The 27,189-nt window shown below is 43.3% G+C and overlaps 1 protein-coding gene across 1 annotated transcript in view; it reads right to left on the reverse strand.

The window, feature by feature from the left end:
* Positions 1–17,787: 17,787 nt before the first annotated feature.
* LOC130120157 (transmembrane protease serine 9-like) overlaps positions 17,788–27,189 on the reverse strand; it is a 36,624-nt gene continuing 27,222 nt past the window's right edge. Inside the window, exons 3-8 of the mRNA XM_056288824.1 lie at positions 24,051–24,196; positions 23,689–23,959; positions 22,924–23,092; positions 22,144–22,400; positions 19,205–19,302; positions 17,788–19,109 (exon numbers count right to left, since the gene is read on the reverse strand). Coding sequence (XP_056144799.1) covers positions 18,795–19,109; positions 19,205–19,302; positions 22,144–22,400; positions 22,924–23,092; positions 23,689–23,959; positions 24,051–24,179 — 1,239 coding nt within the window. The 5' untranslated portion in view covers positions 24,180–24,196 and the 3' untranslated portion in view covers positions 17,788–18,794. The remainder of the gene's footprint in view (positions 19,110–19,204; positions 19,303–22,143; positions 22,401–22,923; positions 23,093–23,688; positions 23,960–24,050; positions 24,197–27,189) is intronic.

Raw genomic sequence — 27,189 nt, forward strand, 5'->3', positions numbered from 1 at the left:
ACTTTGCCGTGATGTAACATGTCAAAAGCTAGACACTGCTCAAAGTCGGTTCAGCTCCTTTAAAATATCTGCTGAGTGCAATGATGTGGGAGAAATGTATGAACCATAGCTTTGGCCAGAAGGGATTTTTGTGCGGTATTTCTATGAGGTGCGCAAACCCAGGTCTACTGCAGGGCCAGGGGATGTAAAAACGCTTATTGCCGCAAGGAATATGCATGTACCTGAGGCTGAGGCATCTGATGCAATGTAGATTTAGTTTGTGATTCATGAGAGTTGTGTCATTTAACTCGCATGTCCAAAGGAGTTGAATCAAGTGCAACTGGACTTGGTATATATCCGTGAAGACGTTTCGCCTCTCATCCAAGAGGCTTCCTCAGTTCGTGCCTTTCTGACTAGACCAAGCTAGTCTGACTGGCTGGTGATGAGACTCAGAATTTATCCTCTTTGGAGTCGTTGTCAGAGCTATAGATGTCCATGGCTCTTTGTGTTCCGATGTTTACCAACGCCCGTCGCTAACAGAGCCATAGATATGAGTGGCTCTTTTGTGTACCGATGTTTGGCCGTGCCCGTCGTTATCGGAGCTATTGATATGCGTGGCTCTCCTTTGCTCCGATGTCCAGCCGTGCCCGTCGCCATCGAAGCTAAACATCGGAACACAAAGAGCCATGGACATCTATAGCTCTGACAACGACTCCAAAGAGGATAAATTCTGAATCTCATCACCAGCCAGTCAGACTAGCTTGGTCTAGTCAGAAAGGCACGAACTGAGGAAGCCTCTTGGATGAGAGGCGAAACGTCTTCACGGATATATACCAAGTCCAGTTGCACTTGATTCAACTCCTTTGGATAACCATGACCTGGATGAATGAGAACATTCACAGACATAACTCGCATGGCTTGCGCCTTGGTCAGAGCGCAGGGGACAAAGCGCAACGTATTGTTATAGACAAGCTCCTGGAGAATGCTGATATCTTGTGTATACAAGAGACTTTATTAGCTAAACAAGATTTAGACGAACTTAATTCTGTTAGTAATGATTTCCATGGGGCAGGGGAGTCCACAATACGCCCATTTCACGCCGCGGCCATCTTGGATTTTTAAAAAACCAAGTGGTGGGAATTTAGCCACGCCCCCTTCTTACTCAATCGGAAATCAATGCAGCCGGGGCCAGCAGCAAACATGGTTTGGACTACCAACCTCGAGCACCTACCGTAATTTACCACAATATGAAAACTAAGCTGGATCTTTTCGTTTTCGAGTACTTTCTGCATCTCCTGTGCCAGTGAGGAGAGACACACACACAGGGCTGTATTCAAAGAAGCTGTTTAATCACAATAAAATAAAAAATAAGATACGTTTCATTTTTATACTGTACATTCAATATTTATACATTAGATTGTCCCATCTACAATATTTTCATTCTTTGTCCTTTAACTTTAACAAAACTGTTGGTTCATTTTAAACTAAAATATGTTCGGTCAACTGTCATTCTGTTGTAGCAATAAACTGGAACTCGCTACCAACTCAAATCATCAATTGTTTACTAAACTAAGATAGTGATTGCTCATCTCAAGGTGTGGGCTAAAAAATGGGACTGTACTGAAATGAAGTTAGATATGTTTCAATCTATCTAAGGTTTGTGTGCACTATTTTCTTGTCAGCTGAATTTAACAAAGGTTTAAAACAGTGGTCCCTGAAAATTTGTTAGGAGAGCACACAGTCCACAATTGGTTGACTGTTCCACTTAGTGAAAGGGGTATGACTCCATCAAAAATGTGGTACTCCTTTATGCATCTTATTGACCATTCGACGTGTATTCTCAAGCCAGCAATACTCTGTGTGTCTGTGAGCTCATCACAGCTAAACTGTCCACTTGGGCCTAAAAATGCAGGGATGACAAGTTTTACATCTATTTCATCGAGCAGGTCTTTGATAAGGAAGCCCTTATCGGCCATGACCTCATCACCTCACTCTAAGAGGTCCAGAACACCTGACCTCTTAGTTATCTCCTTATCAGAAATACATCCTGTGTATAGATTACTTACCAGGCTAACTGACCCTGAGGGAGTGATCCCAATTAGGGATTTCAGTGTAGTGTTACTTTTATAATGGGAGTATGTCATGGTGTTCAAAACCTTCGAACTAGCTGTCTCAATGCGGATCTCTGTGCAGTCTAGTATCACTCTTGTGTTTGGGTAGAATTCCCTGAATACTGGTGGCATTAGCTCGTCTACTGCTGCTCTACTAGGCCATATTGGGAGGGTCCCTAACATAAAGAGCAAATAGTTGGCCCACGTCGTACAGTTCCTGCTGACTGTGGCCGATGACACATTGAATCGTACAGATAAATCCAGAGCAAAAAAGCCCTGCCTCACACGGCACAAGAACAGGAAAAACTGATCAATCAGCGATAAATGCTCTGCATGGAAGCCAGACACAGAAATGTGTTCTAGGTTATGGCTGTTCCTTTGCATCTGAGTCCATCGCACCTGGACTCTGCAGTAAGCTGTAAAGCTAGGACGAGTGCTTTGAGGATGTCGTAATCCTTAAAACCAGTGTAAAACCTGATCAGGTTGGGCGCACACTGGAAGCGTTCTAGACCAAAACGCTCACTTTTCAGCTTTTATTTTCATCCTCCAGGAAAGCGATGCGTTTCTTTACTGCGTCAAGCTGGTCTTCCACAGAAAGGGGCTTCACGTCGTAGTCATGATCAGGTAGAGTCGCCCAAACCTCACCGGACACATGAGGATATGTCATACATGTGGGAAGCAATATAAATCCACACATTTTCCTGTTATCAAGATGATGTGTCAGAACAGAGCTATCCACTATTGAAAGATTAGTGAATATATATATATATATATACACTACCGTTCAAAAGTTTGGGATCACATTGAAATGTCCATATTTTTGAAGGAAAAGCACTGTACTGTTCAATGAAGATAACTTTAAACTAGTCTTAACTTTAAAGAAATACACTCTATACATTGCTAATGTTGTAAATGACTATTCTAGCTGCAAATGTCTGGTTTTTGGTGCAATATCTACATAGGTGTATAGAGGCCCATTTCAAGCAACTATCACTCCAGTGTTCTAATGGTACAATGTGTTTGCTCATTGGCTCAGAAGGCTAATTGATGATTAGAAAACCCTTGTGCAATCATGTTCACACATCTGAAAACAGTTTAGCTCGTAACAGAAGCTACAAAACTGACCTTCCTTTGAGCAGATTGAGTTTCTGGAGCATCACATTTGTGGGGTCAATTAAACGCTCAAAATGGCCAGAAAAAGAGAACTTTCATCTGAAACTCGACAGTCTATTCTTGTTCTTAGAAATGAAGGCTATTCCATGCGAGAAATTGCTAAGAAATTGAAGATTTCCTACACCGGTGTGTACTACTCCCTTCAGAGGACAGCACAAACAGGCTCTAACCAGAGTAGAAAAAGAAGTGGGAGGCCGCGTTGCACAACTGAGCAAGAAGATAAGTACATTAGAGTCTCTAGTTTGAGAAACAGACACCTCACAGGTCCCCAACTGGCATCTTCATTAAATAGTACCCGCAAAACACCAGTGTCAACATCTACAGTGAAGAGGCGGCTGCGGGATTCTGGGCTTCAGGGCAGAGTGGCAAAGAAAAAGCCATATCTGAGACTGACCAATAAAAGAAAAAGATTAAGATGGGCAAAAGAACACAGACATTGGACAGAGGAAGACTGGAAAAAAGTGTTGTGGACGGATGAATCCAAGTTTGAGGTGTTTGGATCACAAAGAAGAACGTTTGTGAGACGCAGAACAAATGAAAAGATGCTGGAAGAATGCCTGACGCCATCTGTTAAGCATGGTGGAGGTAATGTGATGGTCTGGGGTTGCTTTGGTGCTGGTAAGGTGGGAGATTTGTACAGGGTAAAAGGGATTCTGAATAAGGAAGGCTATCACTCCATTTTGTAACGCCATGCCATACCCAGTGGACAGCGCTTGATTGGAGCCAATTTCATCCTACAACAGGACAATGACCCTAAACACACCTCCAAATTGTGCAAGAACTATTTAGAGCAGAAGCAGGCAGCTGGTATTCTATCGGTAATGGAGTGGCCAGCGCAGTCACCAGATCTGAACCCCATTGAGCTGTTGTGGGAGCAGCTTGACCGTATGGTACGCAAGAAGTGCCCATCCAACCAATCCAACTTGTGGGAGCTGCTTCTGGAAGCGTGGGGTGCAATTTCTCCAGATTACCTCAACAAATTAACAGCTAGAATGCCAAAGGTCTGCAATGCTGTAATTGCTGCAAATGGAGGATTCTTTGACGAAAGCAAAGTTTGATGTAAAAAAAATCTTATTTCAAATACAAATCATTATTTCTAACCTTGTCAATGTCTTGACTCTATTTTCTATTCATTTCACAACATATGGTGGTGAATAAGTGTGACTTTTCATGGAAAACACAAAATTGTTTGGGTGATCCCAAACTTTTGAACGGTAGTGTATATATATATATAGCGCGTTTTTTTCCCTAAACCGTCAACTAATGAGGAGCAGAATATCAACACAGATACAGGGGGAAAAAAAGTTTACATATGTCTGCATGTGTGTGTGTGTGTGTATATATATATATATATATATGTGTGTATATATATATATATATATATACACATTGCATCTGGAAAGTATTCACACCCCTTCACTTTCCCCACATTTTGTTATTGTAACCTGCACGACAGGGGAATGGGCCTATGCTTGCGCAGGGACAGTTTACAGTCTAATATCTAAGTTCAGTGGAGATTGGTGTAGGTTTTTTTCTAGACCGGATTCTAGTACTCACCCCAAAGACAACACACACACTCGTGGGTATAGGTTACAATAAAAAAAAACAATTTATTTCAGCAGTTCAAAGTCAAGTTATTTCAATATCAATACTAAATGAGATGTGTTATATTATATATCTATATATTTTACTCTATTATACTTTTTAAAAGTTCTTCCTAATATTCTATTTATTGTCTATACCTATCTACACTGCTCAAAAAAATAAAGGGAACACATAAGCAATACAATGTAGCTCCAAGTCAATCACACTTTTGAGATATCAACCTGTCCAGTTAGGAAGCAACACTGATTTGTGAATCAATTTCACCTGTTGGTAAATTGTCTAATTTCCACCAGGTGGAAATTAGACAATTTGCAAGACAACCCCTATAAAAGGAATGGATTTGCAGGCGGTGGCCACAGACCATTTGCCTATCCTCATCTTTTCTGGCCGATCTTTGGTTAGTTTTTCATTTTGCTAGTGCCCTCACCACTAGAGGTGGCATGAGGCGGTATCTGCAACCTACAGAAGTTGCTCAGGTAGTGCAGCTCATCCAGGATGGCACATCGATGCGTGCTGTGGCAAGAAGATTTGATGTGTCTCCCAGCACAGTGTCCAGAGCATGGAGGAGGTACCAGGAGACAGGCCACTACACCAGGAGACGTGGAGGGGGCCGCAGGAGGACAACAACCCCGCAGCAGGACCGCTATCTGGTCCTTTGTGCAAGGAGGAACAGGAGGAGCACTGCCGGAGCCCTACAAAACGACCTTCAACAGGCCACTAATGTGCAGGTTTCTGCTCAAACAGTGAGAAACAGAATGCATGAGGATTGTATGAGGGCCCGACGTCCACAATTGGGGCCTGTGCTCACAGCCCAACACCGTGCAGCCCGATTGACCTTTGCCAGAGAACATCTTGGTTGGCAGATTCGCCATTGGCGCCCTGTGCTCTTCACAGATGAGAGCAGGTTCACACTGAACACATGTGACAGACGTGAGAGAGTCTGGAGACGCTGTGGAGAACGTTCTGCTGCCTGCAACATCCTCCAGCATGACCGGTTTGGCGGTGGGTCAGTGATGGTCTGGGGAGGCATATCCTTGGAGGGCCGCACAGACCTCTACGTGCTAGCCAGAGGTACCATGACTGCCATTAGGTACCGGGATGAGATCCTCAGACCCATTGTCAGACCATATGCTGGTGCAGTGGGCCCTGGGTTCCTGCTCATGCATGACAATGCTCGTCCTCATGTGGCCAGAGTGTGTCAGCAGTTCCTGTATGTCGAGGGCATTGATGCTATGGACTGGCCTGCACGTTCCCCAGACCTGAATCCAATCGAGCACCTCTGGGACATCATGTCTCGTACCATCCGCCAACGCGATGTCGCACCACAGACTGTCCAGGAGTTGACCGATGCCCTGATCCAGGTCTGGGAGGAGATCCCTCAGGAGACCATCCGTCGTCTCATCAGGAGCATGCCCAGACGTTGTAGGGAGTGCATACAGGCACGTGGAGGCCACACACACTACTGAGCCTCATTTTGAATCGTCTTGAAGAATTTCCACAGAAGTTGGATCAGCCTATGTTCTCATTTTCCACTTTGATTTTGAGTATGATTCTGAATCCAGACCTTAATGGGCTAATGATTTTGATTTCCATTGATCATTCTTAGGTTATTTTGCTCTAAACACATTCTTCTGTCTAATAAATAAAGATTTTCAGCTGAAATATTCATTCATTGAGGTCTATATTGTGTTTTTAGGTGTTCCCTTTATTTTTTTGAGCAGTATATATTCTATTTTATACCCTTCTAATATATTACTTATGCAGCCATATTCTACACTAACAATTTAAACAAAATAATCCAAAATAAAGTATGAGTGCACTCAAAGAAAATAATAAAGAAAAGAAAAGGGGGAATGATTCAGTCTTCCAATCTGTGCAAGGTGCAATGTCCAGATCCTACCACAATCACAGGGGCAAGTTAATGTAGAGGGCGATGATGATGAATCCAAATCCAGGGCGATGATGGGGGCAATCCAAAGGGGGTATCCAAGGGTTCCAAAAGGTGTAGCAAGGGGGGGTTGTTCAGGGTACTAAAAAACCAGTCTGCACAAAATTGCACAGATTCTTCATTAATTGCAATCTCTATCAAACAATTACAAACAAAATAAAAATACCCAAATCTAGAGTCAATTCTCAGAATTAAATCATTTCCTACATATAACTAATATGCGGCTGAATGACAACAGCCTATTGCTGTAAGAACAGTTAAAAACAATGTGAAACAATGTCATCGCAGCCAGGCTGCATGACGGTCAGACGGCACTATAAACATGAATTCACGTCTAGCTGGCTGCTATGGGTTCCATGGATGCCATGTAGCCCGAGTTGGCTCGGTGGCTAGTGGCAACTGGAGCTTACAGTTTTTTTTTAACAACAAGCATATTATTATATTAAAATGTCTAACATTCCTACATCAAATAAACCCTATGGATCGGGTGTCCTGACTGGTTTTAAAGCTCTGAATCATATGGGAAACTGCTAAGGATCATAGATATACGTTTTAGCTGGGTTAGCTTAGCTTAGCAACCAATCGAAAATTGTCAGTCTTTAGATTTCAAGATTTTAAACTCTTATCTCACCAGGATTCCAGCAGCGTACAAAACACAAGAGAGACAAGAGTCTTCCTTCTTCCTTCAACAGGAGATCATCTGTCTTTGGATAAAATCAAGATATCCTACGTAAGTGGCTATGATTACATGGAACACAGAAAGCTGTTTACTTTTAGCTTTGGCTAGCGGCTCACCAAGGAAGCTTCGAGGGAGGGATCTTTTTGTCGTAGTTCAAATGTCCTGTAGTTCAAATATCCGTAGTTCAAATATCAATAATTCAAGTATCCATAGTCAAAGTTGTCCGTATTTCTAAATATCCGTATTTCTCTTCTCTTCCAGTCTTTCTCTCGTCAGATTCATTCTCTCTTCTCGATTGTTGATGGTTGTTTTTTATGGTTTAAACTCTGTAGCTCGTGTGCCTCCTAGAGGCTACTAGTGGAACTTACATACGTCACAGGGTACATGTAATCATGTGGGTTACATTCTCCCCCTCTAAACCGCATCATCTCTGCATGCGTCTAAACACTGTATGGTCTTGCAGAGGACACTCTAGAAGAATCAGGGACATTTCTGCCCAAACTTTCGAAAAATGAGGCCATGGTTCTAAAGGCCTTCCTAGTTCACCATAACAGAGTCTCTAAGGGGGGATGTCTTTCTCTGATAGATCTTCTGATCGGTTCGCTCTCAGACGGGTTTCCGTCAGACAGGTCAGCCTGGCCTGTCACACCACTGGGTGGTGCACTCTCGGGTTCAAGTGGGTTGTTTTCAGGTGAACGTCCTTCAATGGGTCCAAATTGAGGTACAACAGCAGTAGATGATGCGGGGTCTCCCTCAGGTAAGTGTCTTCGAACGGGTTCAGAGAATTCCTCTGTGACTACTTCTGTCTCACGCCCAATTGGTTTCTTTTCAAGTAACTGATTGTGAACAGACTCAGGGGTATGGGGTACTTCACTAATGAGTGGACTATCAGATTGGGAGAACTCCGACGGACTTGGATTCAACCCGACTGGGTTCAACAGTTCCGTGGCACGTGCTAGAGGGGTGGCCTGTGTGGTTGTCCGAATGCTTTGGGGAAACCTTGTGGAGATCTGTGGATAGCATTCCTCATCCTCGTCACTGCTGGGTATATCTGGGTCAACAATATTGTCGTGCCTGGTCTGCTGCGAGACTGCTTCCCTGCGTCTCAGCCTCCTTGTTGGTAAGTTTGTTTCAGGTTCTGAGACTTTATCTGTAACAGGTAGAAAGCCGCAGGGCAGAAGAAGGTCTCTGTGAAGGGTACAGTGTGGACCTTCACCCTGTTCTTGCTTGACGACATACACTGGGCCATCTCCCATCCTCTTCACCACAGTATGGACTTCCTTTTCCCATCTGTCCGCAAGTTTATGTTTTCCTCTTAAATTGACCTTCTTCACCAGGACTCTATCTCCGGGAACAAGTTCTGCGGCTCTGATCTTTTTATCAAACCTGGCTTTATTCTTCTCTCCCATCTTCTTAGAGCTTTCAGAAGCAAGTGCATAGCTGTCTTGGAGGCGCTGTCGAAGATGTTTAACATACTCCGAATGCGACTTGAATCCAATTTTGTCTGGTGTAAGGCCTAGAACCAGATCAATGGGTAGTCTTGGCTGTCTACCAAACAACAATTCATATGGAGAGTAGCCTGTGGTGTCATTTTTCGTGCAATTGTATGCATGGACTAGCGGTTTGACAAAGTCCCTCCAATGATATTTATCCTTGTCTTCTAGTGTCCCAAGCATGCTGAGAAGGGTCCTGTTAAATCTCTCGACAGGGTTTCCACGTGGATGGTATGGCGTGGTTCTGATCTTTTCGATTCCAATCAGAGAGCACAACTCCTTGATGGTGTGGGATTCAAAATCTCTCCCCTGGTCACTGAGAACGCGACTTGGAAAACCATACTGTACAATGAAGTTTTCCCACAGTGTTTTGGCAACCGTATTCGCCTTTTGGTCTTTCGTGGGGATGGCAACGGCAAACTTGGTGAAGTGATCCGTGATGACGAGGATGTTTCTAGTGTCCTTGCTATCAGGCTCAATACAGAGGTAATCCATACACACCAGTTCAAGGGGATAACTGGTCTATATATTCTCCATATGAGCAGCATGCTGGGAATTGGCTTTCCGCCTCATGCATCTTTCACAAGTCCTACACTTCTGTTCAACAGACTGAAACATCTTTGGCCAGAAAAATCTGGAACGAACAAGATGAAGGACACGCTCAGCGCCAAGATGACCGACTTCATCATGAAGGCCTTGCAATGCTCTTTCTCTGTGGCTACTAGGCAGCACCAGCTGATAGATCTGATTCCCACGATCGAGACATTTCATGAACAGTACTCCATCTATAAGCTCTAGTCTATTCCATTCTCTAAGGAGCAGCTTGACTTCTGACAGTTCAGAGGACATCTCTTGAAAAGTGGGTTTTCGGTTTCCTTGAATGAAACTGATCACACGTCTGATAGATGGATCCTGTCTTTGAGACTGATACCAGTCATTGTGAGTCATTCCAGGGAGGGTGCCTTGTCCAGAGAACACAAAGTCATCAGGGATGGCAGAAGCATCTAAAGCTAAGGATTCAGTGAGAATGGGGAGTTCTGGGTGCAAATAGCCAGCCAAAGTGGTCACAGAGTGGCGTTGACATAAAGCAGACAGCATGTCACCAGAAACAGTTTTGCTTTCTCCATCCAAAACCCTTTGCTTCAGCTCTTCTATCCTCACTTTCTCCTGCTTGAACTCCTCATCTTCTTCTGACAGACTCTGAGGTCTTCTGGACAACCCATCGGCATTTTGATTGCTGATCCCAGCCCTATACTTTATGGTGAATCTGTAGGTTGACAGAGCGGCTAACCAGCGATGTCCTGCTGCATCAAGCTTTGCTGTGGTCAACACATAAGTTAGGGGGTTATTGTCTGTTAAAACCTGAAATTCTGTTCCATAGAGGTAATCATGGAATTTCTCACAGATGGCCCATTTCAAGGCGAGGTACTCTTGCTTGTGGGCAGGATAGTTTTGTTCACTTCTGGATAGCCCTCTGCTGGCATAAGCTACAACCCTCAGCTTCCCATCGTGTTCCTGATAGAGCGCAGCACCGAGACCATCGCGGCTGGCATCAGTATGCAGGACGTAAGGAAGATTGGGATTGGCGAAGGCAAGAACAGGGGCCAAAGTCAGTTTATCTATGAGAGTTCTAAAAGCAATGTCACACTCTTCAGTCCACTCATTTCCAAAAGGTAAGGTGGGATTGATGGAAGTCTTGATCCTGTCCTTCTTGTAAATCTTCCCTCTTTTCCTTGGAGCAACATAGCCAGCAGTTAGAGCATTCAATGGCTTTGCTATTTTAGAGTACCCTTCCACAAAACGTCGGTAATATCCAGCAAATCCTAGGAAGCATTTGAGCTCTTTTCTGTTGGTGAGTTGAGGCCATTCTCTCAAAGCAGAGACTTTGCTTGGATCTGTGTGGACTCCATTGGCATCTACAACATGGCCAAGGTATTTAACAGAAGTCTGGAAAAAATGGCATTTTTCAGGGGACAACTTTAGGCCATAGTCTTTGAGCCGGTTCAACACTTTCATCAATCTGGCCTCGTGCTCTTCTAGTGTGTCAGAGAAGACAATCAGGTCATCCAGAAATACTAGTACTTCATTGAGATGCAGGTCTCCAACACATTTCTCCATCAGTCTCTGAAAGGTGCTTGGTGCATTTGTCACACCTTGGGGCATACGATTCAACTCATAGAAGCCTAGAGGGCAGACAAAAGCGGTCTTGTGCTTATCTTCCTCTGCAACTTCTACTTGATAGTAGCCTGACTTCAGATCCATGACAGAAAACCATTTAGCTCCACTAAGAGCAGAGAAGGTGTCTTCGATGTTGGGGAGAGCATAGGCGTCTTTGATCGTTCTCATGTTCAGCTTCCTGAAATCTATGCAGAGTCTTATTGCACCATTCTTCTTCTTGACAACTACAATGGGGGAAGCAAATGGAGACTCTGACTCGCGAATAATTCCAGCGTCTAGCAGCTCTCTTAGGTGTTGTTTGACAGCTTCTCTGTCAGAGGGATGAATGGGTCTGGGTTGCTCTCTAAAAGGGGCCTCATCCTGGAGTCGGATGCGATGTTTTACTGCAGTCGTATGACCATGAGACCAGTCATCAACAGCAAACACCTCTGGCATGCTGTTCAGCTGCTGTGTGATCCGTTTTTTTCCACTCTTCTGGAATGTGGGATCTTCCAAATCAAAGTTGGTGGTGTTACTCTGAGACTGAGGGATGTCAGGCACAGTCATATTTTGGGATTCAGATGGCATCACATACTGTGCTACCATCATTTCAGCTATCACCTGCCTTGGATGCAGTGTGACACTATGATCAGTCACATTTCTGAGAATGACAGGAATCTTGTTTAAAGATCGAAGTGGAGTTTCTATCAAGGAATTTTCAACGAACACTCCACCAGGTAAGGAAACGGTTTCAGGGGAGTCGACCACGAAAAGGGAACGTGGGGAATGTTTCTTCACTCTGACATCTCCAAAGACAGAGACTTTTCTTCCTGGTGGAATGGTGACAGGATGGCATCCATGCAACTTAACATGATTGGCTGAAATCTCTTCCTGATGACTTAGGGCAACATACTGGAACAGCAAGATACAGTCACTATTGATATTGGGCCTTTGTAAGAATTCCCTTCCATGCTTTTCTATGCCACCTTCATATAATCTGTCAAGGACATTGCTTCCAATCAATAGGGGAATCTGAGTGTTAAAATGGCAATTTGGCACAATGAGAATTAATGAAGAGACCTGTTCAGCTACGCCAGTGATGCTACTGGGGAAGGAGATGAGGGCTTGGATATAACCCTGGTAAGGAACATGTTGGCCACCTGCACCTTCTATCTGGAAAAGAGTCTGAATGGGCTGGATGGGGAGGAACGATAAGTGGTTCAAGTAGAATGTCTCTGAAATGGTTGTTACTTGGGAACCGGTGTCAAGGATTGATTCACATTCTATTCCTTCAATGGAGACAGATGCAGTGCAGCATGGCCCTACAAGTTCACAGGGAAGGGATTGGCTATTTTGGTATCTTTGTCTGTATCTATTTTTTCTTGTCTGGGTTCTATTCATAATATCATTAATGGGTTTGGGACTCTTATGCTGGTACTTAGCTCCTGAACGTCCCGAAACAGGAGCTGCTACTAGTTTAAAGGCATGGAGGTGACGGTATGCGTATTCCTGTGAGCTTCACGTTTTTGTCTCAGCTCGGTGTTCTTTTGATGGACAAGAACGGGGGTGGGGGCACTCACACAGTGGGCAGCAATGTGACCATCTCCACCACATTTAGAGCAGAACCATGGCTTGGGAAAACGAGGCGTGTAAATTCGAGGTGTGGAGGCATTCGTGACCATGCAGCTGGTTTCAATCTGAGTTCTGTTTGGCTGTGGTTCTTCCTTGATGGACAGGGTTGCAATTTGTTTCTTTAACTCAGCTACCTCATCGCGGAGTTTCTGTGTGTCTTCAGTTTTGTTTTCAGCTGGGGCTTCGATTCCATAAACATTGTGGGCATGCACTGAAGCTTTTGAGCTCCCTAGATGTTTCTTCATCCTATCTAGTTTAGCTGAATGACGGCCTTCTTCTGTCCTAAGCTGATGAAGCAATTCAGGAAATGAGGGTGGGCTATTTTTTTTCTGTTCAAGCTGAAGACCTAAAATCAACGAGTGGTCCCATCATCCTCTGCAGAACTGTCTTATTAAGTGTTTTTCTGAATCTACAAGTGAAGCTCCCCCTCTAGAGATGACTTTAGTGAGGAGGGTCTGAAGTCTGAACAAATAATCAGATGGCTTCTCTCCAGAATTCTGGTTTGCACTCAAGAATGCACCAAAAAGCTCTTCTCTATCTTCTACGACTCCAAAGGCTGATTCGATGTGGTTTACGTACGCAACAGGGTTTGCATTGACACCAAGTGGTTTCACCATGTCAGAAGCTGGACCAACCAAACTCTCTAGAACCTTTCTGATTTTTTGTGAATCGGTGACATAGGTGTCCCTTAGAAGCAGCTCAACTTGAGTTCTCCACGCTTCATAATCTACTTCCCCATTTGGCTTTGGAAGCCTACCTGAGAAGGTTCGAATTTTACTTGGGCTACCGTATGGTTGTGCTGACTCATTCTTAATAACATGTTCTACTACTACGCTCTGGATGCTCGGGGGATTAATGATGTCTTCTTTAAGGCTCACTGAATTACGCACGGATGAGTGTGTGGTTGGAGCACGGTGAATGTCAGATATAGATGGCCGTCTGTTACATTCTTGGGTCATGCTAGGCGTGTGCTCAACATCAATGCTAGGCTGAGTGTCCTGCTTAGGGCTGTGTTCCAGTAAAGACGTGTTGTCAGTTTTCTGTTATGCTGTAGACCGAATGCGTCTCAGTTCATTTTCTAAGATGGAGGCATAGCCTGACATGGCACTACCACCAATAGCGCTGAGTTCTTCGAGATATTGCTGGGCTAAGTCTTTGCCTATTTCCTCTTGACATATTTGTCTAATTGTTCTGACATTCCATAGAGTAGTTGGATCAACAGGGCTAGGTATAAGGCCAAGGGTATCTGGGGTTATCCTGGTGATTGACTTTTCACACTCAAATTCTATTAATACCGTACCATTAGGTTGGTTGGGCTCATCCGCAACTCTGATGCAGGATGAGACCTTCCCATGTTGTTCGAAGAAGCTTATTATCGTTTTGTCAGAGCTCATTTCATTGACACCTTCAACTAATAAGCAGTTTTGTCCATGGACTTTATACTGATTGCAAAGATCCATATTGACTGTGCTATTTTCAAAATAAAAAAATATATAATCAAGTATTTTATAGAGAGGTGTGGTCAGTGGGGTAGTATATGACCTGAAACGCTAATTAACCAATCTCCTGGCTGACTCGCCAACTTTCTGTAACCTGCACGACAGGGGAATGGGCCTATGCTTGCGCAGGGACAGTTTACAGTCTAATGTCTAAGTTCAGTGGAGATTGGTGTAGGTTTTTTTCTAGACCAGATTCTAGTACTCACCCCAAAGACAACACACACACTCGTGGGTATAGGTTACAATAAAAAAAAACAATTTATTTCAACAGTTCAAAGTCAAGTTATTTCAATATCAATACTAAATGAGATGTGTTATATTATATATATATATATTTGTTTTACTCTATTATACTTTTTAAAAGTTCTTCCTAATATTCTATTTATTGTCTATATCTATCTATATTCTATGTTATACCCTTCTAATATAGTACTTATGCAGCCATATTCTACACTAACAATTTAACCAAAATAATCCAAAATAAAGTATGAGTGCACTCAAAGAAAATAATAAAGAAAAGAAAAGGGGGAATGATTCAGTCTTCCAATCTGTGCAAGGTGCAATGTCCAGATCCTACCACAATCACAGGGGCAAGTTAATGTAGAGGGCGATGATGATGAATCCAAATCCAGGGCGATTATGGGGGCAATCCAAAGGGGGTATCCAAGGGTTCCAAAAGGTGTAGCAAGGGGGGGTTGTTCAGGGTACTAAAAAACCAGTCTGCACAAAATTGCACAGATTCTTCATTAATTGCAATCTCTATCAAACAATTACAAACAAAATAAAAATACCCAAATCTAGAGTCAATTCTCAGAATTAAATCATTTCCTACATATAACTAATATGCGGCTGAATGACAACAGCCTATTGCTGTAAGAACAGTTAAAAACAATGTGAAACAATGTCATCGCAGCCAGGCTGCATGACGGTCAGACGGCACTATCAACGTGAATTCACGTCTAGCTGGCTGCTATGGGTTCCATGGATGCCATGTAGCCCGAGTTGGCTCGGTGGCTAGTGGCAACTGGAGCTTACAGTTTTTTTTAACAACAAGCATATTATTATATTAAAATGTCTAACATTCCTACATCAAATAAACCCTATGGATCGGGTGTCCTGACTGGTTTTAAAGCTCTGAATCATATGGGAAACTGCTAAGGATCATAGATATACGTTTTAGCTGGGTTAGCTTAGCTTAGCAACCAATCGAAAATTGTCAGTCTTTAGATTTCAAGATTTTAAACTCTTATCTCACCAGGATTCCAGCAGCGTACAAAACACAAGAGACAAGAGTCTTCCTTCTTCCTTCAACAGGAGATCATCTATCTTTGGATAAAATCAAGATATCCTACGTAAGTGGCTATGATTACATGGAACACAGAAAGCTGTTTACTTTTAGCTTTGGCTAGCGGCTCACCAAGGAAGCTTCGTGGGAGGGATCTTTTTGTCGTAGTTCAAATGTCCTGTAGTTCAAATATCCGTAGTTCAAATATCAATAATTCAAGTATCCATAGTCAAAGTTGTCCGTATTTCTAAATATCCGTATTTCTCTTCTCTTCCAGTCTTTCTCTCGTCAGATTCATTCTCTCTTCTCTATTGTTGACGGTTGATTTTAATGGTTTAAACTCTGTAGCTCGTGTGCCTCCTAGAGGCTACTAGTGGAACTTACATACGTCACAAGGTACATGTAATCATGTGGGTTACATTATGTTACAGCCTTATTCCAAAATGGATTAAATTCATTTTTTCCCCTCATCAATCTACATACAATACCCCATAATGACAAAGCAAAAAAGGTTTTGTAGAAATTTTTGCAAATTTATTAAAACTAAAAAACTGAAATATTGCATGTACATAAGTATTCACACCCTCTACTCAGTACTTGGTTGAGGCACCCTTGGCAGCGATTACAGCCTCAAGTCTTCTTGGGTATGAAGCTACAAGGTTGGCACACCTATATTTGGGGTATTTCTCCCATTCTTCTCTGCAGATCCTCTCGAGCTCTGTAAGATTAGATGGGGAGCGTCGCTGCACAGCTATTTTCAGGTCTTTCCAGAGATGTTCAATGGGGTTCAAGTCTGGGCTCTGGCTGGACTACTCAAGGACATTCACAGACTTGTCCCAAAGCCACTCCTTCGTGGTCTTGGCTGTGTGCTTAGGGTCGTTGTTGTGTTGAAAGGTAAACCTTCGCCCCAGTCTGAGGTCCTGAGTGCTCTGGAGCAGGTTTTCATCAAGGATCTCTCTGTACTTTACTCCATTCATCTTTCCCTTGATCCTGACTACTCTCCCAGTTCCTGCCGCTGAAGAACATCCCCACAGCATGATGCTGTCACCACCATGCTTCACTGTAGGGATGGTATTAGCAAGGTGATGAGAGGTGCCTGGTTTCTTCCAGACGTGACATTTGGCATTCAGGCCAAAGAGTTCAATCTTGGTTTCACCAGACCAGAGAATCTTGTTTCTCATGGTCTGAAAGTCCTTTAGGTGCTTTCTGACAAACTCCAAGTGGGCTGTCATGTGCCTTTTACTGAGCAGAGGCTTCCATCTGGCCACTCTACCATAAAGGCCTGATTGGTGGAGTGCTGCAGAGATGGTTGTCCTTCTGGAAGGTTCTCCCATCTCCACAGAGGAACACTGGAGGTCTGTCAGAGTAACCATCGGGTTCTTGGTCTCCTCCCTGACCAAGGTCCTTCTCCCCCAATTGCTCAGTTTGGCTGGGCAGCCAGCTCTAGGAAGAGTCCTGGTGGATCCAAACTTCTTCCATTTACGAATGATGGAGACCACTGTGCTCTTCGGGACCTTCAAAACTGTAGAAATTTTTTGTACCCTTCCCCAGATCTGTGCCTCGATACAATCCTGTCTCGGATGTCCACAAACAATTCCTTTGACTTCATGGCTTGGTTTCTGCTCTGACATGCACTGTCAACAGTGGGACCTTATATTCTTCTTCTTTCAGCGCGTCCTTTCAAATTCAATGGATCAGTATTTTTATTTCGGAACTCCAACTCTGTAACTTTATAAATGCATGTGTCTTTGAAACCCTTAGGGGCATTATGTCTCTTGCTGGGATGTAACGACTGTATGAAAAATAACAAACACTTTAAACAGAAAATTTAATTTATTTAAGTCTAGATTAAAAAATAAGATAGATTATGTTGAAACAAAAGGTTTGTTCTCGACCCTCTCTTTATATAAGGCAAATTTCACACACTCACAAGTGTGTGTGTGTGTGTGTGAAATATTATAACCTATCTTGTCCATCCATCCATCCATGAACCAAACCACTTATCCTGCTCTCAGGGTCGCGGGGATGCTAGAGCCTATCCCAGCAGTCATTGGGTGGCAGGCGGGGAGACGCCCTGAACAGGCCGCCAGACCATCACAGGGCCGACACACACACGCACACACACACACACACACACACACACACACACATTCACACCTAGGTACAATTTAGTACGGCTGATTCACCTGACCTACATGTCAAACAAGCATCTTACAAGTGTCTTGTACATTTTTTTATTTGCTGTTGTTCTTATTTATAAGTTTGGTAAACACATTTCCTGCAATGAAAAACATATACTAATTTCTTTGAAACTTAATATACCTCCAAAAGTATTTGCATTCTCTGCCATTATCATATGAGGCAAAAGGTTAAAGGAAACTTCTCAAAGTTTACATCAAATGACTTAATACTAAGGATGGCACTGCCAATAACGACTCTGAGTTCAAAACAGTAAAGGATCAACAGCAAAACAACTGAGAAGGAATACGTTTTTCCCCACCATCATTTTAATACAGATTTCTATGTGCCAAAAGTGCAATAAATCGTACCATTTTGCTTTTGTTTATGACATGTTACTCATGGCTTTTGGTATTGGATTTTAGTCTTGGGTAAAATCTCTGATACCAAAACTCCATTTTATCTTAGTATTGGCCCAATATCCAAAGCCATGTCCACATCGGTGCATCCCTACTTGATACAGTAAATGAAAAATACCACGAGTATTCACTCCAATGGAGTGGTTTGTGTACATAAAGTACAATCACATTTTAAAAAGAGAGTTCCATTGCAGTAACCTTCATTTAGAAGAGATAGATTCCCAACTCTCAAACAAAACTCATTACTCTGGTTGAGTTGATAAAACACCAACAGTTCTCTTACTAATAATTTCAGATTGTAAGTTTTCACAGATAACTTTTTAAAATGTTCTCCACTCAAAGAAAAAAAAAAGCCATTGCTAGGAAAAATCTCCAGAATATTATATATATATCAAACATGCATGTTTACATAGAGGAATCTTGATTCGGTCAATATGTAGTATAATTTGAAAGGGAAAAATGCTCCAATTATTCAGTCTAGTTATCAGAGATGACTGAAAACATCCTATCTCATGATACACCACACTGAGCATCCTTGAATCTAAATATAAAACAGAAAAACACCAGCACATATTGTGTGTCTCAAAATCACATCCCGTCACAACATATGTGATGGGTTACACACGTTCAAGTCATTTACTGGAGCGATACAAGACACATAGAGCAGAGCAGAAGGAGGGAGGAGAAGGCAGAGTGAGTGGCGGAGGTGGTGGTGGTGGTCTTTTTGGAGGGGGAGATGGAGGGACCTGTGGTGGCTGTAACTGCAGCGGATAAGAAGTCTCCCACTGTCTGACGAAGGAAGGACTCAAAGCGGGCTGTTCTGGAGAAGACCATTGGTGAGGTGCTTGTCTGTGATTGCGTTCGGTTGCTGCCACCGCTGGCTGTGGTCAACACCGCCGCCTGGATCCAAGAGCCGCCCCGCTTGCACATCAGCGGACCTCCAGCATCCCCCTGAGCGAAACAGAGATTTTTTTTTTTTAGCACTGTGTCTCAGTGTGTACGAAGGACAAACATCAACAGCTGGTGTCCAATAAGCTGTAGCCTACCTGCTGCAGCATCACAGTGCCCGTACAAATACTCTCATCTGACGACACGGTTGCGCAGTTCACCACGGACGTCTGGATCTCCTGCAGAACCTGTTCTTCTGAAGCCAGGAAAAGAAAAGCCAAAAAAAAAAAAGGAATGGAGGGAAATGACCAGAGGTTAGACTCGTGAACCAGAGCCAGACTACATTTAATCAAATTAATCGCCAGGAACTTTTACTATTTTCTACTCCAGCACAAATCAAACGAGGTATACGTTAAAAACACAATACTGTTATAAGATTTTTTTTACTCAGTCTTTTTATTGACTGCTGGAAATGGGCTCCAGCATCCCCGCAACCCTGAGAGCAGGATTAACGGTTCAGGTAATGGATGGATGGATGGATGGATGGATGGATCTTTTTATTGTTTTTTTTAGTCATTCAACAGTCAGTACTGTACAAGTAGTACAAAACAAAACAGAACATTACCAAACCTTCATCCCCTCACCCCCCACCCTAACCCAACCTAACTCAGGTCATGAAACACATAGGGATAGAAAGAAAGAAAAAAAATAAAATAAAAAATAAAAAACTGCCAACAACAAAGGGAGGTGGTAAGAAAAATGATTCAAGAGGCGTTAGGAAAGGAACAACTGGGGAGGGGGGGCAGGGTTCAGTTCTCTTCAGTGTCTGCTGAAATGTTGAGCAGGTCAATATATTCCCAAAAAAATGTTCCACATTTCTTGGAGTGTTTTTATTGAGCCCATGAGAGAGAATCTAAGTTTCTCAAGTTTAATATTATATAGAACTTCCTTAATCCATTGATTGTGTGCAAGGGGAGAGGTTTGCTTCCATTTCAGTAGAAACAAACGTCTGGCCAGTAAAGTCATGAAGGCCAGGACTCGCCATGTAGCAACAGAAAGGCCAGTATCAGGTGAAGTGCTAAAGACGAGATAAAGAATTGGGGGCAATGACCACATCATAAGTCCATCTTCAGTTTCAGATATGTTTGACCAGGAATTTATTAACTTGGGACAAGACCAGAAGGGGGTGGCACGGTGGCCCAGTGGTTAGCACTGTTGCCTCACAGCAAAAAGGTCCTCGGTTCAAACCCCAGGCTGTCTCAGGTCCTTTCTGTGTGGCATTTTAATGTTCTCTACGTGTCTGCGTGGGTTTCCTCCGGGTGCTCCGGTTTCCTCCCACCACCAAAAACATGTCTGTTAGGGTTAATACTCCTGTCTGTGCCCCTGACCTAGGCAATAGGAAGAAATAACTGGAGTTGGTCCCCGGGCACTGCACGGCAGCTGCCCACTGCTACCAGCTACGCAGCTAGGATGGGTTAAATGCAGAGAAGGAATTTCGTTGTGTGTATGTAGAGTGACAAATAAAGTATATTCTATTCTATTTTATTCTATTCTAACATATGGATATGATTAGCAGGGAATTGTTTGCACCAATTGTCAGCATCATTGACATTAGGATATATTTTGGCCAGTCTGGAATTAGTATAGTGGATTCTGTGTGAATTTTGCATTGAATTATCCCCTGATGGGCACATATGGAGGAGGGATGGACCGGGTCCAGAATGTGGTCCCATTGTACATTAGATAGGTCTATTCCCAGATCCTATTCGCAGGCAGTTTTGGTAGGGAGGCTTGGATTGGCCGAGTCCATGGACCTGCAAATAACTGAGATGCCCCTACTTTGGTTAGGATCCATAGACAGGAGGATGTCAATCAAGGTTTCGGGGCAGGGGGCAAGGGTGGTTGGGAGATTGTTCCCAGGGCCTGCATTCTCTGGCTGGTCGTGTCAGCGTGCAATTCCAGAGACGAGATTTGTTGTTGATGATCCGTTATGGTCGTCTGAATGTTGTTCAACTTTGGTTCAAGCTTTGCGAATGCTAAATTGAACTCTACCGACAGCAAGGCCTTATGTTCTATTAGCATTGTTGCTGGCACCGCCATATACGTGTTGCCAGTCGTATCGTCCTTCTTTTGCTCACCTTTCTTTGACTTGGAAGTCATTTTTCTTTATGCCAGATAGTTATATTAACTGTTTGTGCAGTTATATGAAATTGCACCGTCAGAGTGGAACTAGGTAAAGTAGCAATGCTTAAGATCGTGGGAGTGCAGAAATATATGACTACTCCATGCTGGCATTGACCAGAAGTCTTGCTGTAAGATTTTACACTCAGGCCTTGCTGATTTCAAGATTTAGTATTGTTTTGTATTTTTTTAAAAGTACTAATCTTGTCTGAGGATGACACCAGTATTTTACAAATTATGTCTTATTTTCATAGTTTTTGCTATCGTGCATATCAACTGTGATATCATCTTACTCACCAGATTCATTTTGGAGATCTTGGGTCACCCCTGACCACAGCTTTACAACAGTGCCTTATGGGGCAACTGAGCAAGAGCTTCAAACCTCTACTTTCAACAACCAAAAAAATCCCCCTATAATGCCTTGGTTAAACTATTTACTTGATTCTTCATCATCCAGTTGGGATGACCGAGTAGTTAATGTATTGTCACTACTACCATTTGTAAGTATTGGCTGCTCATTCCTGCAAGTTGAACCAAGGAGTAGCCATTTGTAAGTATTGGCTGCTCATTCCTGCAAGTTGAACCAAGGAGTAGCTCAGCAGTGTGATCAACCATTGATAATACTGGACGTTTCCAGTAATGATTTTTAACGTTGACTTTTGTTTTCACTTCTAAATACGTGTTGCAGTTACCTGGGTTAAATTGGACATGATTGAAACATCTCTGACTCTCATCATAAGAGGTTGTTGTAAAGCTGAGTCCAGTGGTGGTCCCGTATCCAAGATCTCCAAAATGAGGCTTATGAGTAAAATGATATCAAAGCTGATATGCACAGTAGCAAAAACTACAAAAATAAGACCCAGGTTATAAAAAAAAAAGAAAAAAGAAAAGCAGAATCATCCTTCAATGGACTTACCTCCCCCTCCACCAGCGCCCCAGCCAGCTGCCCAGCATGTAGAGCCGACGGGGAAAACTGTTTGACCGTCATCCAGGCAAATAGGCTGGATGTATTCAGTGAGCACAGGCCGACTGCGCAGGTGCAGCACTGCTATGTTGTCGCTGGTCAAGTTGCTGAACGTGATGTTTGTTACCGCCCGTGTCACCTCAAAGGGATTAGATCCATTTTGCTTCAAACGACCCAGGATCACAGTCCATTCAGAGACATCGGGTTCGCTGGGAGAGATAGAATAAGCTAAGTGAAGCACACTCAGTCTAAAGAAAAACAAGTTAAAAAAAACCACAAACAGAAGTGAGGAGATCTCACCACACAGCCTCTGTGTCTGTATGAAAGTATGCGTGTTCTGTACATTCTCTACACCGGATTTACATGATATGAAGGAGACAGGCGCATGAGATGCCGTAACACAATTGATTGAAAGTATAGTATGCCTTTACAATGTGCATAGCTCATGATACTATTCACTATTTTATGTTTCATATTTTATTTTGTATGTACATGTCTTGTTACATAGAAATGAAATCACAAAATAATAATCATGCATGCATTTGTATATTCTGTAAGTTTTAAAAAGTAAGGATGAGAAGAGTGAGCACAACAGTTCTCCTCTTCATGTTGCATATTGTGAACTTACTGTTTCATGATCTAGTGTGTGGGAATTACTTTTACATGCACAATATTGAGAAATCCGCTGGAGTTGTTGCACTTAACATGCGCTGTGTCCTTTTGACGTGTTACCTAGAGAAGCAGCTAGCATCACTCATTACAAACTCCTCCGCCACCAGTGTCCCACCACAGACATGCACTCCTTTCTTCTGTAAACTGGCCATCCACGGCCACAAACCCACTCCCGCCAATGTGCGTCCTCCAATACGTGAGTTTAAAGGAGCACTGCCGCACACCACAGCTAAACGGCAAGCAAAACAGTAACCGATTACCGAAATTTGAACAGTCCCAGGCTTTCCTTTCACAATTTCATTTTTAACATGTGCCTGTACATTGTTTTTAATGACAATAAACTGAATTGAATTGAATTATGAGGGCCAAGCTTATGTTAACAAATTTAACACCATGGTATTTTTTTTTTAATCTACAAATAATTTTATTGAGAAAAGGTAGTAATGTAAGTCAGTCACATCAAGTCAAGGTGGCTCTTGAATCAGAGGCTTATCTCCGGTGATTGTGGTGGGAAACAGGTTAGAAATACCAGTTTAATCCCGGCCAAAAACCTTAATAATCATAGGAACACACCCCGAGTCAATCTAAAAAGGATCCTTTGTCTTTTAATCTCCATTTGAGTCATTAATATGGCTCAGCCATGATTAAAAGCCCAAACCTCCTAGTGTTGGCCAAGCAATCTCACCACATGAACTGTAATTTAGTCAAATTCTTTATCAGTATGGAATGATGAAAGAGAATGAGCAAACACTACATTACGTCACAAATTTCACAGGGTGACAACTTTAACAATCTAATATTTCAGATAACATGATAGTCACTCACGTTTGGGTGTGGTTGTCGTAGGAATGGTGGTTGGAGGTGGTGGCAGGCCGTCACATGACACACTGAGATCTCCATCAATTCCAGTGGAGGTGAAGGTAACAAAGCCAGGCTGGTTGCTGCTAATGTGGCTGTTGATCCATGACTGATACTGGGACACTCTGGCATAGACCCCTGGGGAATCAGGCTCAGCACAACCATTACCAAAACTCACAATGCCAGACTGGATCCAACGACCATCTTTTTTGCTTACCATTGGGCCACCTGAATCTCCCTAAAGGGAAGGTTAGAAAGCATCAGTAAGCCTAATGATCAACTAATTCATTCTCATTGAATAATCTGGCTGTGATATGATGATGAGTCACCTGACAGGAGTCCTTTCCTCCAGCAGCCAACCCAGCACAGATCATGTTGTCTGTGATGGATCCCATTCCATAGTTGCAGTTACACTGCCTGTTCCCCACAACAGGGACCTCCACCTCCTGGAGCGTCATGGGTGGTGGGAGCGATACTAATGGGAGACATCCAGTCCATTAAACAATAAGCTGTTAGAAACTGCACATAATTTCCATGGTACTATTTAAGATATTCAGGGGCAGCATGACTCAGGAGTTAGAGCGGGTTGTATGGTAATCGGAAGGTTGCTGGTTCAATCCCCGGCTACTGCAGAGAGTGTGTCAAAGTGTCCATTAGCAAGACACTGAACCTCTAACTGTGCCTGATGAGCAGGTTGGCGCCTTGCATGGCAGCTTCCGCCATCAGTGTATGAATGTGTGTGTGAATGTGAGGCATACACTGTAAAACGCTTTGAATGGTTGGTAGACTAGAAAAGTGCTATATAAAAATGCAGCCCATTTACCATATTTAAGGTACTATTTAAGTTCCCCACAACTGGGACTTCCACTTGTGAAGGTTTTGTGGAAAAGTGAGAGATACTAGAGAAATACAAATTCAATTTAAATGATAAGCTTGTTTTGAGACAGTTAGTTACAGATAATGGACCATCTTCTTCTTTTTTTTTTTTGGATTTTCCCCCCTTTTTCCCCCCAATTGTATCCAGCCAATTACCCCACTCATCTGAGCAATCCCGGTCACTGCTCCACCCCCTCTGCCAATCCGGGGAGGGCTGCAGACAACCACATGCCTCCTCTGATACATGTGGATTCGCCAGCCGCTTCTTTTCACCTGACAGTGAGGAGTTTCGCCAAGAGGACGTAGCACGTGGGAGGATCACGCTATTCCCCCCAGTTCTGCCTGCCCCCGAACAGGCGCCCCGACCGACCAGAGGAGACACTAGTGCAGCGACCAGGACACATACTCACATCCGGCTTCCCACCCGCAGACACGGCCAATTGTGTCTGTAGGGATGACTGACCAAGCCGGAGGTAACACGGGGATTTGAGCCGCCGATCCCCGTGTTGGTAGGCAAGAGAATAGACTGCTACGCTAACCGGATGCCCCTTCTTAAAGGGGAAAGCCACCTGATTGTAGAACATGACTGATTTCATGATACAAAGCATCCAAGTGTCAGCATTTGTTCAGAGTTTTAACATGTGGTTTGGAAACTACATGTGTATGCGACATGGTGGGGCAGGCCAGAAAGACAATGTTGTCACATTGTGATGGTGAGAGGCAGGTAAACAAGCTTTCAAGCTGACATGTCTGCTGAATTTAGTGGCTGATTGGTCCTTTGGGACCACATGAAATTTCTTGCCCCAATTCATGTCCGCATTCATTCCCCAAAACAAAAAAAAAATCATCTTTTTCGTTACCTAGAAACGTATAAAGCTCAAAACGGATGAGACGTAAGGGAACAGACTTCAGCTGACAGTAAATTGACTGTAGCTTCTACCAACCATTGATGATTGCCTGGCCTCACATTAGCTGCCATGTTTTCTAATACTATATTGCTTTACCTCAGTCATTTGTTTCCAAGATTCACCAATGCTTCCGTTAACATAAAATCTAACATATAATCAAAATAGAATCTACTACTGCTACTATTACTTTCGGCTGCTCCTGTTAGGGGTCACCACAGCAGATCATCCATTTCCATCGCTTCCTGTCCTCTGCATCTTCCTGTGTCACACCAACCACCTGCATGTCCTCCCTCACCACATCCATAAACCTCCTCCTTGGCCTTCCTCTTTTTCTCTTCCCTGGCAGCTCTATCTTTGCTATCCTTCTCCCAATATACCCAGCATCCCCCCCGCCGCACATGTTCAAACCATCTCATTCTTGCCTGTCTTGCTTTGTCTCCAAACCGTCCAACCTGAGCTGTCCCTCTAATATACTCATTCCTAATCCTGTCCTTCTTTGTCACTCCCAATGAAAATCTTAGCATCTTCAACTCTGCCACCTCCACCTCCTGTCTTTTCATCAGTGCCACCGCCTCCAAGCCATACAACATAGCTGGTCTCGCAACCATCTTGTAAACCTTCCCTTTAACTCTTGCTGGTACCCTTCTGTCGCAAATCACTCCGGATACTCTTCTCCACCCACTCCACCCTGCCTGCACTCACTTCTTCACCTCTCTTCTGCACTTCCCATTCTTTGAACAGTTGACCCCAAGTATTTAAACTCATCCACCTTCATCACCTCTACTCCTTGCATCCTCGCCATTCCCCTGTCCTCCCTCTCATTCATGCATAGGTATTCTGTCTTGTTCCTACTGACTTTCATTCCTCTTCTCTCCAGTGCATACCTCCACCTCTCCTGGCTCTCCTCAACCTGCTCCCTACTCTCACTACAGATCACAATGTCATCCGCAAACATCATAGTCCACAGAGACTCCTGCCTGATCTCATCTGTCAACCTGTCCATCACCATTGCAAACAAGAAAGGGCTCATAGTCGATCCTTGATGTAATCCCACCTCCACCTTGAACCCATCTGTCATTCCAACCGCACATCTCACCACTGTCACAATGCCCTCATACATATCCTGCACCACTCCTACATGCTTCTCTGGAACTCCCGACTTCCTCATACAATGCCACACCTCCTCTCTTGGCACCCTGTCATATGCTTTCTCTAAATCCACAAAGACACAATGTAACTCCTTCTGGCCTTCTCTATACTTCTCCAACATTCTCAAAGCAAACATCGCATCTGTAGTGCTCTTTCGTGGCATGAAACCATACTGCTGCTTGCTAATCATCGCCTCTCCTCTTAACCTAGCTTAACCTAGTTTATATATATATATATATATATATATATATATATATATATATATATGTGTGTGTGTGTGTGTGTGTGTGTATACATACATATATACACACACACACATATATACATATATACATATATATACACATATATACATATATATACACTACCAGACGGCATATCGGGTCGGGTCCTCCGGGAATATGCCGACCAGCTGGCTGAGGTCTTCACAGCTATAGTTAACCTCTCACTATCCCAATCCATAGTCCCGGCATGCTTTAAGACCACCTCTATCATTCCTGTCTCCAAGAAACCAACATCCACATGTCTGAATGAC

This window comes from Lampris incognitus, chromosome 10 (genome assembly GCF_029633865.1).
Source record: "Lampris incognitus isolate fLamInc1 chromosome 10, fLamInc1.hap2, whole genome shotgun sequence".
Taxonomy (NCBI): domain Eukaryota; kingdom Metazoa; phylum Chordata; class Actinopteri; order Lampriformes; family Lampridae; genus Lampris; species Lampris incognitus.